This window comes from Hyaena hyaena, unplaced genomic scaffold (assembly GCF_003009895.1).
Source record: "Hyaena hyaena isolate Hyena2069 unplaced genomic scaffold, ASM300989v1 scaffold_62, whole genome shotgun sequence".
In the NCBI taxonomy this organism is placed as follows: domain Eukaryota; kingdom Metazoa; phylum Chordata; class Mammalia; order Carnivora; family Hyaenidae; genus Hyaena; species Hyaena hyaena.
The window spans coordinates 2,508,604-2,522,068 of NW_024080694.1; the positions used below are offsets into that span (position 1 = coordinate 2,508,604).

At 41.6% G+C, this 13,465-nt stretch overlaps 1 protein-coding gene across 2 annotated transcripts in view; it reads left to right on the forward strand.

The window, feature by feature from the left end:
* Window positions 1–390: 390 nt before the first annotated feature.
* The window catches only part of TMEM65 (transmembrane protein 65), a 57,807-nt gene continuing 44,732 nt past the window's right edge, over window positions 391–13,465 (forward strand). For both annotated transcript variants that reach the window (XM_039232025.1, XM_039232026.1), the window contains exon 1: window positions 391–1,141. In XM_039232025.1, coding sequence (XP_039087956.1) covers window positions 856–1,141 — 286 coding nt within the window. In that variant the 5' untranslated portion in view covers window positions 391–855. The remainder of the gene's footprint in view (window positions 1,142–13,465) is intronic.

The window sequence follows — 13,465 nt, forward strand, 5'->3', positions numbered from 1 at the left end:
GAGGTGGCAAGGCCCGTGCCGGGCGAGAGGGGCCGCACGCCGAGGCACCGTTCAGAACGAGCCCCAGGTTTAGGCATGGCGCTAGGCCGGGCCGGCGGCAGCGACACTACCCTGCGGAGCAGGAACTCCACAGCTGTTTCTCTCTGTTCTTTGCGTTGAACTTCAGCGTGGCGGACGGCAGCACAGAGGATGCGCGCGCTCGGTTCCTCCACCGTCACGCACCGAAGGGGGCGGGGACTCGTGTGCACGCTGCCAAGTCGGGAGGGAGGGCCGCTCGGGAGCCCGCGGACTGCGCCTGCGCGGCCCCGCCTCGCCCCTTCGCCCCGCCCTGTTAGCCCTTACACCGCCGCTAGGGGTACCGTTGCCGCTGAGGCCTGAGAGCGCGGCGGCTTTGAGGGCGCGGGAGCCGTACCGAGCGCCGACGAGGGCAGGCGAGAGGGTGGGAAAGCCTGCGGGAGCGGAGGGCGGCGCCGGAGGAGGGCGGCGCGTGGCTGACTCATCCCTCTGGAAGATCAAACTGACGGAGACAAACCCTCGTCCAACCCGCCCGCGCCGCCCCTCCTCAGCCGGGAGGCGCCCGCCCGCACCGCCCACCCGCCCTCTCCCCGCCCGGCAGGCTTGGAGAAAGTTTTTCTCGTCGGAGGGACCCGAGCCGCCGCGGGCCTTTCGGAAGGCAAGGGGGACTGGAAAGGAGGCGACCGCCGCGCGGGCCCGGGGAGTGCATGGTGCCCGGCGCCTCGGCTGCCAGTCAGGAGGACATCGGGGCGGGGTCGGGCTGAGCCGAGCTCCTTCCCCCTGCCTCGCCAGAAATCGCCCTCCCGGACTGCCGCGGGGGTCCCCGCTCCTCAGCCCGCCATGTCCCGGCTGCTGCCGCTGCTGAGGAGCCGGACCGCGCGCAGCTTGAGGCCGGGCCCGGCCGCCGCGCCCCGCCCGCCGTCCTGGTGCCGCTGCGGGCGGGGGCTGCTGGCGCTCGCGGCCCCCGGCGGCTCTCGGGGGCTGGGCACCCACCCCAAGAAGGAGCCCATGGAGGCGCTGAACACGGCGCAGGGCGCGCGCGACTTCATCTACAGCCTGCACTCCACCGAGAGGAGCTGCCTGCTCAAGGAGCTGCACCGCTTCGAGTCCATTGCCATCGCCCAAGGTAAGGGGGCGAGTGAGGGGCGAGCCCGGGGGGCCCGGCGTCCCCACCCCGCGCCTGTGCCCGGGGAGCCCCCCCCTCCCCGCCCCTCGGCCCAAGACCCCCGCCACCCCTCCCCTCGCCCGCCTGGCCACGCGCCTGGGACGTCCGGGCTGGGGAGGAGGGGAGGGGGGTACTTTCCGCCTCCTGAGTGTCCCCAGGGCAGGTTGGACAGGCGCGGATCGTGCCAGGCAGCCGGGACCGACGCTTGGCTGGTTCCTCCCCAGCCTCAGAGGCTGGAGCTTCAGCCCAGATTGTCAAACGATTCTGTTTCGATCGTGCTCTGATTTATTGCGTGCCTCCCCTCCCCGGCCCTCCTGTGCCCCCGAAGCCCTTGCTGCTTTTCTTGTGAACGTGCAGCCGCGCAGATGCATGGCGTGGCTGCTCGGAAAGTGCTACAGAACCCGAGAGGCAGGGAGAAACTTTTCTTGAAAGGTTATCCAACCGAGATGTACGGGGGTCCAAAAGAAGGGCTGTTGCTTCCCAAGGCAGAGATGCTCTCAGCTGTGTGATGGCACACACTTGTAGTTGTATGAAATTAAACAGCCGAAGGAAACATTTTCCTGGGAAATGGAAAGAATGAATCAAACCAGCCAACTGCAGATAACGAACTTGCAAGCCCGTAGAAGTTCGGCGCTGCACAAGTTCAACTCCAGTTGTTTCCCCAGAGGTTGAAAGAATGTAGTAAATAAGAATGTATTTTTCTGGCAATCTGTGGCTCTACAATAAAAAGCAGACCTTCTGCTTTAAAGTAATGTGGAATGGTGAAAGCAAAGCTATTTTTAAGCTAACATGTTAAAAGAGGATATTTTTAAAACCCAGTGCAGAATGCTGTAGGTCAGGATTTGAGAGCAGGTAAAGAAAAGCTAAAAATTCAGAAAATCCAAAGGATGAAAGGAGTAAATGATTAATTCCATCTTGAAATATGTTTGCAATTTAAATACAGTAGTACAGACAAAATGCATAACACAGACAAAATATATGGCTATTTTATTTCACATTACAGTGTGTTTGACATTTAACAATTTCCCTCCCCAAAGTTGGTAGGTGCATAAACATCCCATAGATTCCAAAGTTGAGAGTACATTGATTGACTGGAACGTGGCATTTGCTTTGCCAGAGGCACTTGAACATGTTTCTTGGGCCTATAATACAGAAATGGAAGAAAGTCATATAGGCATGACTTGCCTTTACTGCTCCTTCAGAAACTTTCTCTTCCTTGTGCCTTTGAACTGGTTTTCTTTCTAGACTCAGGGAATTGTGGGACAATTTCTAGTACTCGATATTCCAGACAATGTCTACCCACAGCGCATTTATAGGAGAAATGTAACATCATAATCAGTTCGGTTATTAAGTGTGTCATGCTGCCATTATATGAAATAATAATCAAATACTCGTGTATTTGTAAGGTATGTTTGTATTCATTGTGTGGTTTAAGATGTTCAGTTCTGAAAATGTGCTCCTGGGAAAACAATACAGACAGTCTGTATGCTAGAACCTTAATTTTAGGAATGTTTTCTCCATGGGCAACACTATTTTGAACATACACTTGGCCTTGTCTAAGTAATTTCTTAGAAATTCTTCTGCATTAACATTGTTTCAAGGTCCAAAGGCCCTATTAATATAATTTTTATGATAATTCCTGAAAAGCATATCCTGTGCTACAACTGGGTGAATTGTACCTCATATCTTATTGTTTTAGCTTGTGGCGGTCGAATGGCAGTACAGATGCTACATTCTCCTGTGAAGATCATTTTAAATTTGACATGGTTTTAAATATTTTAGAAACGACCTATACACTTTGGTCAGTGGAGGTTTGTTAGCATCAATTAAACTTAATCACTATGTAAGTTAGATGAGAGAGAAGTTAGTAATTTGTCTTCTTTGTTCAGGATAAAAAGGGAGAGGTATAGGAAACAACGTGATAGTCAAATGCTTATCTGCTGTTCCTAAGCTGAAGAACTTCAAAGTTTAAATCAACTGGGTTTGCCAGTATTGTTGACTAAATTATTGTGCTTGGACTCAAATGATACTTCTTGACTGCTTTAATTTTTAGTACAGTCTTAGTATTCCTTATTGTGTTCAATATCAATACATACAGTTCCTATGGAGATCAGTGAAATCATTTTTCCCCAGTCAGACGAATGAATGACTCCCATGTTTTTCTTTTATTGTTGCTTTTTAAATGTTTTTAAATACCCGACTCATGTACTAAATGTGTGTGTGTACTAAATGTACTTTCTATTAAATTGTGTTAAAAAGACGGTTTCTGGTTATAGGAAATCTTACGTGTTCTTGGAAAGTGTGCTTGTATGATTGAAATAAATGTTTTAAATTTGGTGTGGAAACATTACAGGAAAAAAAACCCATCTATGCTTTGATATGGCAGTGGGGAATCTGTTGGGTTTTTTAAATTTTTTTTAAATGTTTTATTGATTTCTGAGAGACAGAGAGACACACATACACACACAGCGTGAGCAGGGGAGGGTCAGAGAGAGAGGGAGACACAGAATCTGAAGCAGGCTCCAGGCTCTGAGCTGGCTGTCGGCACAGAGCCGGATGCAGGGCTCAAACCCAGAACCGTGAGATGGTGACTTGAGCCGAAGTCGGATGCTTAACCTACTAAGCCACCCAGGCACCCCAAATCTATTGTTGATACTTGGTACATTTGCCCTTATTTTTCTTAGTGTTAATCAGTAGACATGTGATATGATCTGTGACAAGATAAAGACTTTACATGATTCTAAATAGATATGGTGAGCTTTGTGGGATGTCTTATCATAGTTAAATCGGATATTGTGATTTTCAAATTACAAAATGATTTCCTTCTCAGTTTTAAAGAAGTTGATGTTGTGTTCTCAGTGTACCTGCTCAACCTAATCTCTCTTTTTCTAGAAACAGTCCATATTTTCCTGATAATACTTTGTTGGTTCATTGTTTTTATAATAGGACTGGCAAGTTGACATTATTATAGTTGCCTTTCCATTAGCCAAGATTTATAAAACAAATTTGTCTTTAAGTTTTTGTAATTACAATTTCTATTCATAGTTTTTTTTTTTTTAACTTTCAAAACATATGAGTTGTTTTTGAAGGACAATGCTCATTGTAGTAGTTGTACATTACTGTGTAACAAATTACCCTAAAACATAGTGGCTTAAAACAAACATGTTTTTTCTCAAAGTTTCTGGCTATCAGGAATCTTGAATCAGCTTAGTGACATGTTTCTGACTCAGGGTATCTCGTGAAGTTATAATCAAACTTTTATTTTTATTTTTTGTAATCAAGTGTTTTTGCTGGAGCTGCATCAGCTGAAGTCTTGCCTGGGGCTGGAGGACCCATTTTCAAGAAGGCTCACTCACAGGCTGTTGGCTGGAAGTCTCAGTTTCCTGCCCTGTGGGCTTATCTGCAGGGCAGCCTAAAGTGTTCTCAAGGCATGGAAGCTGGCTTCCTCCAGAGTGAGTGATGAGAGAGAGACAGACAGACAGACAGACAGAGGGTGCTTAAGCTGGAAGCCACAATATTTCATAACCTAGTCTTAGAAGAGATGGTCCATTTATTTTGTCCACGATTTTACATTGTGGGAGGGTGCCATACGTGGTGCACATACCGGGAGGTAGAAATCACTGGGGGCCATCTTGGAGGTTGCCTTCCACACTTACTTAAAAGTGTTATAATTAATGTTTATTGGAGAATTACACAGAAGGATAAGAGCTGGCTTTAGGGGACACACAATGAACGATATGATTTGGAAAAGAAAAGGAGCTTCTTAGGTTGTTATTTTTGTAAATGTGTACTTGAGGTATTTTTATAATGAGATTTCTTTCACATAATAGTAGATAAGTAATGTATGGAGGTGAACAGAGCAGTTTTTGTTAGATCTTAATTACTTGCGTTTTTTTCTATTTCTCTGTGTAAGTAGTAATTGTGTATGTTTTAAATTTGCTCTCTCTTTTTTTTTTTTTTTTGCCATTTACCTACATCCATATAGATACACCGTATAATTCTAAACTTTAATCTTATAGTTCTCATCTTTTGCGGATATTTATTTAAGATAGGATGTTTCATTTTGAGAACTGCCATATACAACAAGAGGCCTTGGACAAAATGAAAGGCCAAAAGATGAAAATCTGATATGAAAGTGGATCCCGAGAAAACTTAAAAACCAGACTCTTCATGGAGTTCTGACTCACTGGGGATTTTGGACTCTTAACAAGAGTATCCTCATTTTAATCTGGCCATGTGTAGCAACATGGATGGACCTTGAGGGTGTTATGCTGAGCGAAATAAGTCAGGCAGAGAAGGACAAATATCATATGTTTGCACGTATAGGAGGATTAGGAGGAACTTGACGGAGGAACAAGGGGGAGAAGAAGGGCGGAAATGGTGGGGGAAAGGGAGAGAGGCAAACCATGAGAGACTCTTGAATGCTGACAAAAACTGAGGACTGATGGATGTGGGGGGGAGGGGGGGATGGGCATGGAGGAGGGCACTTTGGGGATGAGCACTGAGTGTTATGTAGAAACTAATTTGACAATAAACTATTTGTAAAAAAAAATAAAATAAAAAAAAAAAAGAGTATCCTCATTTTTCTCAGCCCATGGTTATATGAGAAAGTAGCAACTTAGTTAAGCTATTGGTTTCTGGGATGATTGGAGATAATTGTGGCTTCTGCTTAAAGAGAATAAAGAGAAGGCAAGAAAAACATTTCATTCTAAATTAAGATATATGAATAAATATATTTCAGAGACTTGGTTGAAATAGTAAAAGAGGAATAGGGAGGTGTAGCCCAAACTAAACCCAGCAAGAGAGGAAGAACCAGGATGAAGATATGAAGGGTGAATTGAGTCAAGAGGAATGAGAGGTCTCTGATAAGCTGAGAGCTGCTGCTGCATCTCCTCTTTCTTCTCCTCCTCCTCTTCCTTCTTCTCCTTCCCCCTCCTCTTCCTCCTCATTCTTCTCCTTCATCTTCTTCCCCTGAGAGCTTCTATATATCTTGGGCCCAGATAAGTTAAATGAAGCTTTGCTACAATCTGTTATTTTACTAATATGGAAAGAACCTAGTTAGAGCAGTATATTGTAACAAAACTTAATTCTAAACACTTTAGAATTACTTGCATAGTGGAGTAATCTTATTACTAGGGTTTATTGCCAGCAGAACATAGCTAACACAAATAGGATTTTTTCGTTGTAAAATGGATATATGCTGTTTGACAGTCTCTAATCATCACTAATCTATAACTTGATGTTCAGAGTTATGTGTGATTTAAACAACAACTGTTCTCTTATATTTCATGATTTTGTGGCCCAGGAATATAGGGAGGGCTTGGCTCATGGCTCTGTTTCATGTGGTGTTTGTGGAGGTCACTCCATAAATTTCAGCTGACAGATGTGCTGGTCACAGGGTCCAAGATTGGTTTTACTCACTTGTCTGGTACTTTGGTGGTGGTGGCTGGAAGCTGGGCTCATCTGGAATGGTTGACCAGAGTAGATGCACATGACCTCACTAGCACACCGTTCTCCGGAGGACTGTAGTACTTATATGATTGGTCAGGACTCACAGAGAAAAAGTTCCAAGGGAGTTATCTACGTAGAAGCTGTAAGATTTTGTATTTGTTTTCTGTTGCTGCTGTAACAAATTACCACAAACTTAGTGGCTTAAAACAACACAAATTTATTCTCCTAGAGTTCTAGAGGTCTGAAGTCCAAAGTGAGATTTAAGGGGCCAAAATAAAAGTGTCAGCAAGGCTCAGTCCTTCAGGAGGCTCCAGGAGAGAATCTGTTCTTTGTCTCTTCCGGGTGGGTGTCTTCCTTGGTTCCTGGCCACGTCGTTCTAAATCTCTGGTTTGGTCGACACAACATCTCCTTCATTTACCTTTTTGCTTCCACCGTAGAGGGTCCACCTGGATAATCCAGGGTAATCTCACTCTTTCAGAATCCTTAATTTAGTGACACCTGCAAAATCTCTTCTGCCATATAAAATACGATACAGGTTAGAGGATTAGGATGTATTTGGGGGCCATTATTTAGCCTACCACAGACTTGTTATGACCTAGTTTTGGAAGTCCCAGAATGTCATTTCTGCTGCATGTTGTTGGTTAAGCAAATCACTAAAAGTCTAGATTCAGGGAAAGGAAACCAGGAGGTATTCTACGTGACCATGCCTAATAATTGTAATTCATTGTTTTATGTCTGTATGCTAAAAACATTAATCATTTCTGTTGGAAATCTTTTATCTTTATTAATGCATACCATTAGCACACCAGGTATTTGTTTAAGACTTTAGAACATTCATTCCTGTACTGAGTGGTGGTAGAGTGATTCATTTGATAAGATGTATAGGACTCCTTCTGTGTCAAAATTTCTCAGCCCTGGGCAGTATTGACATTTCTGGCTACATAATCTTTGTGGTGGGAGCTGTCCTCCACACAGGTGTTTAGCAACATCCCTGTCCTCTACCCACTAGATGCCAATAGTGCCCTCCCACCTTCCTCACCCCTAGTGGGTCAAGCAAACATATCTCCAGACATTTCCAAATGTTCCCTGGAGGAGACTCTGGGTAAAGGGAAAGAGAGGAGTGTAGCAAAATTGCCCTGGTTGAGAGCTTTTGCTTTGTATGAAATGCTATATGGCTATTTCTTCTTCAGTTGTCTGCCTTCAATCTCCTTCTCTTCTCTCATCCATTCATACTTGCTATTATCAGTGTATTATCTTTGCTTCAAGCTTATTGCTTTATTTTACATTTATTTATCTTTAGATAAGGACAGAGAAGTAACTCCTCACCTCCTTATCAAACTCCTCACCTTTCTATCAAATAAAGGAGTTTTATGATAACTGTTTTCCTTGATTGTGATGCCTCTTCACTTCTAAATTTTTGACCAAGTTCTAAATCTTAGATGCTTAGAAAATATGGCTTCAGAAAAATGAAACCCTGCTTCAGTTTAATTCACCAGTAACTAATTTGGTGGTGTCCATCTCAATAGTCACATATTGCTTAATTTTTATGGCAGTTATGACAAGCAAATTTTTATAAGCAATTTTGTGAATAGGAAAATTGAAATAATAGATCTGCAATTTATAGAGCCATCCAGAAAGTTAGGTAGAACTACATGGATGATCTTGTGTGTTGGGGATGATCTGATATTGAACCATTATTAGTGAAGATTGTTTCAGTTTTTCTAGAAATAGTGATGAGTTCGCATAACAAACTCTTGTCTGGTTTTCTTTGGCAAGTCATAGTGTAAAACTAACTGGGACAAATAGGGACTAAATCCCTGAGTGTAGGTTTTATTAGCATCTTGCTCAATTCAGCTGAATTAATTAGAATGTAGATTTATAGGACTCTTGTCTAGCCTTGTCTTTGACTCATTGGTTTATGTCTATCCTAAGTTAATGAAAACAACCACTTAAGAATAAGTTGGTATATGTGAAAATATAATAAGTTAGTTACTCCAAATCATCTGGTAAATGAGAGACTCTTCTAGATAAAGGATACAGGCAACAAGATGTCATTCCCCTTAAGCTCTACTTTGATGGCTTTGGTGGTGGCATATTTGAATGTATTGCATTATTCTCTACCTTAGTAAAAGTATAATGAGCACAATTTAGCTTCTACCAGCTGCCAATGTCTTTATATACTATACTTTAGTGCTTCTTTTTGAGGCTACTTCTATTTGTAGACATACTAGTCATCACACCAAATGTCTCCAGAGCACTGTGCCATTTCAGTTGGCATGTTTTTTAGACTCTGTCATAGTGGTAGTGAAATGTGTGGGGCTTATTTTGCCCCTCCTCCCACTCTGTGGTGCCCTCAGACTATTCTGTTCTCATTCATCTCTTGTGGTTCCCTTAAATTCTTTTCTACTATGTAAAGAAGGTCTGCTTCTTGGATATCTCTGTTATTGTTTCTGATGTCTACTCTTTGTCACTCTTCCAGTGTTTTTAATTTTTTTCTTTGTCTTTCATTTTCCATCTCACTCTCCCTTTTTTGATAGTCTATGTTTCTCAATAGGGTTTACTCCTGATAGCCGTTTCAAGGTCATTAAACCACTGCTGTCTTTTGTCTTTTTAGCAAGCCACTTGGATCTATCCAGTTGTTAATCTTTTGACTCTTCAACTTTCTTATTGAAGATCTTGTGAGTATTTTTGTTAACATCTGGCTATGGCTACTTAAAGGATTATTGTCTTAAGAACATAAAAGGTAGTTAACTGAGACATTACAATTTTTGAAGTTTTAGGGAAATTTAAATTAGAATGGTGCCCTTACTTGGTTTACTTTTTCTGTCTTCTGAGTTTTAAGGTAGATTATTTAGTACATTGTGTTATTAGAAATGTTTATAATTTTAAAAACAGGCTGGTATTTTGTAACACAGCTTCTGAATTTCTATTGTATTGTTTTTATATTTTACAGAAGACATCCTATTACCACCACTATTGCTGTTGCTAACATCATCTTTATTACCATTAGTTAGCAATTCTTGAGTATGTGCTATGTGCCAGACATACTGAACTAAGTGAATTTTCGTGTAACTGTTTTGTTTATTTCTTTTAGAGAAGGGATTTTTTTTTCTATAGACTAAGATACCTAGGCCAGGAGTACCTTACCCAAGATCCTCCAGCCTGTGTGGCAGAGTAGTTTTTAATTTAGCTTTGTTTGTTTCTTACTATTGCACCTTTCTGGGTATTCAGACTTGGGATTTTTAACACACATTGGGGGAAAAAAAGTAACACCTGAAATACTCAATAAAAGTCACATGTGCTGGTAACATATCTTAGTCTATCTTCTGTATATTTGCACAATATACAACATCAGTACAAAAGCAAACATGGCATTGTTACTTTGAAAATAAGGGGGGGGGGTCAAAATAAAATCAATATCCAAAAAGAGTTTATAAACATCTTAAAAAGTTTATTTATAGGTGAGAATTTTGGAAGAGTCAGGAAACTGGTATTTGGGACTTATGACATAACTTTCTAATTTTAATTTTAAAATTCCTAAATTCCTTTAGACTTTTAAACAATTTTTTAATCTTTATTTATTTTTGAGAGAGAGAGAGAGACAGAGTGAGCAGGGGAGGGGCAGAGAGAGAGGGAGACACAGAATCTGAAGCAGGCTCTGGGGCTCCGAGTTGTCATCACAGAGCCTGATGCGGGGCTAGAACCCATGAATCATGAGATCATGACCTGAGCCAAAGTTGGTTGCTCAACTGACTGAGCCACCCAGGCACCCCTCCCTTTTGTTTTTTATTTAATGAGTTTTTGGATTTTTTACTTTTGAATATGTAACATATTATTCATAAGAAAGCTGTCTAGCTTTGAAAATTTACTTATTTAGCAAATATTTGTTACTGTACCTACTATAAATTGGATGCTGTGCTAGGTGTTGGGGGTATATCAGAGAATTAATTTGGCAAAATACTCTCATAAAGCTTACACTTTTGAGAAAGGAAAGATGCGAGTAAATTAAATAAGCAAGGTAATTGTTGATAGTGTGTGCTATTAGATGAGTAAACAGAGTGACACTTGTTTTAGATAAGGTAATCTGGGAAGGCCTTTTTGTAGGTGATATTTAAGTTGAAAATAAAGGATTGAGGAAAAAACCAGTCATTCACACAGCTGGAGGAAGAGCATTCTGAGAAGGAAAAGCAAATACCAAGACCTGGAGATAGGAAGAGGCTGCACAGTGTAGGGATTGACAGAGGGCAAACATGGGCGCGATGTGAAGAACAGAGGGGAGCATGGAATGAGATCAGATAGGCAGGTAGGCAGAAGCGAGATTAGTCAGGGCCTTTGTGGGTAAACTGTCTGAAGGCTGTTCCTGGGTTTAAGCATGAGAGTAAAGTAATGGAATTTAAAGAGCACTTGGCTGCTTTTCAAGAACAAGTTAGAGGGTGCAAATGTATAAGCTAGGAGACCACTTAGGAAGTTGTTGTAGTTTAAGCTAGAGGGGTTGGTGGCTTAGACTAAGCAGCCATGAAGATGAAGAAAAGGAGATGGGTTCAAGGTGTATATTTGAGAGTGAACTGATAGGACTGCTGATGAGTTAGAAAGGGACAGGTAATTAAGGGAAAGGAAATAGTAAGTGATGACTCTTAGGTTTCTGACTGTAGTAACTGAGTAAAAGTTGGTGCTATTAACTGCCAGGGAGAAGACCAGGAAAAAATAGATTAGGGTGTGTGTGTGTGAGTGTGTGTGTGTGTGTGTGTGTTCACATAAACCTGGAATTCATAGAAGTTTAAGCTGCAGATGTAAGTGTGTGTGTTAACAGTTGTGTATAGATGCTACTTAGTCATGGAAGAGAGGAAGGCACCAAAGCTAAGAGCCTAGGTCAGGGGAGGGGCCACAGGCACATCCAGGAGGAGCATCAGTGAAATAGGAAAACCAAAGAGTTTGAAGCCAAGAGAGAAACTGTTTCAAGAATGAGGAACTGACCTGCTATGATGTATGTTGCTGAGAGGGCAAGTCAGATAGAATTTATTTTCAAGGAGGTCCCAGGCGACTTTGGAAAGATCTCTGGTGGAGAGACATATTAGAATGGGTTGAATAGAGATTTAGTAAAAATACTACTTAGTCTGAATTTCAGTACTAGTCTTTTAGAAATAAAAAAAGTATTTATCTTCTTTACTGAACAGAGGTTGGCAAATGTTTTGTAAAGGGCCAGATTGTAAAAATTTTAGGCATTATAGGCCAAAAGGCAAAATTGAGGATACTTATATAGTATTATATAAGAGAGAAAACAAATTTCCACAGATTTTTTTTTACTGGCAAAATAAAAAATATAAGGTAATGGAGTATAATTTTTAAAAATTTATTTATTTTAAAATTTATTTTTTTTTATGTTTGTTTATTTTTGAAGGAGAGAGAGAGAGATCGTGAGTGGGACACAGAATCTGAAGCAGGCTCCAGGCTCTGAGCTGTCAGCACAGAACCTGATGCGGAGCTTGAACTCACAAACTGTGAGATCATGACCTGAGCCAAAGTCGGAAGCTTAACCGATTGAGCCACCCAGGCGCCCCTAAAGTTTATTTATTTTGAGAGAGAGAGAAAGCGAGAAGGGGAGGAGCAGAGAGAAAAGACAGAATATCAAGCAGACTTTGTGCCATCAGGGCAGGGCCCAAACCCTAAAACTGTGAGATCATGACCTGAGCCGAGATCAAGAGCCAGATGCTTAACCGACTGCACCACCCATGTGCCCCAGCACAACTTTTTTTTTAATACAGATCTTCTAATGAGAAAGATGGAATTCTTTTGGAGGAATAACATTTGGTTTAATTGGGGTTCAATATTAATGTCCCTCATTGTCAAAATTGATTGCAGATACCATGTGTTAATGCCAATCTATATAAGATTTGACATATTTTATCTTTGAAAAAGTCTTTTTCACAAAGATAGTTACCTCCAAATACTGACATCAGTCTGTAAGCCTATGACTTTGAATGAACGTATTGATTGCTTAGAAGACTTTTTATAGAATTCTATTAGATTCTTCTGATATTTGTCTTTTCACATATCACATCGTATATTAATCCCTTCCAGTTTGTGGTAAGCAGAAACTCCTCAGTTGCACACAGTTAAATGGGTTTTGAAATACGGATCTTGCATTGAGGTTTGTAGAATGCTGCTGGAATTGTGGTTTGAACGAGGAAAATGAAACTGCTACATATTTGTGTGGAGATGAAGATCTTGCCTCTTTTAACAGTAAGGGAAGTATATAAATCACATTATTTGTGATTCAAACAACATTAGTCTTCCAGTGACTACTGTGGTATATTTCATATTTAAATGCTGTTTGGAATTGAATTCATTAAGAAATATTTCCATGGCTACACCTAATTTGTACAGCCATTCAGTATTTGATAGTAGTTGGTTGAGAGCTGTTCTTCCACTATTTATTTATTTATTTGTTTTTCAATCTTATACCAGTGTAGTTTTATTTATTTTTTAAAATTTTTTAAAAAATAGTTTATTGTCAAGTTGGTTTCCATATAACACCCAGTGCTCATCCCCACAAGTGCCCTCCTCCATGCCCATCACCCCCCTTCCCCCCCTGCATCAGTCCTCAGTTCTTGGCATTCAAGAGCCTCTCATGGTTTGCCTGCCTCCCTCCCTCTCCCCCATTATTTTTCCCCTTCTTCTCCCCATGGTCCTCCTAATCCTCCTATACGTGCAAACATATGGTATCTGTCCTTCTCTGCCTGACTTATTTCACTCAGCATAACACCCTCAAGGTCCATCCATGTTGCTACACATGGCCAGATTTCATTCTTTCTCATTGCCATGTAGTATTCCATG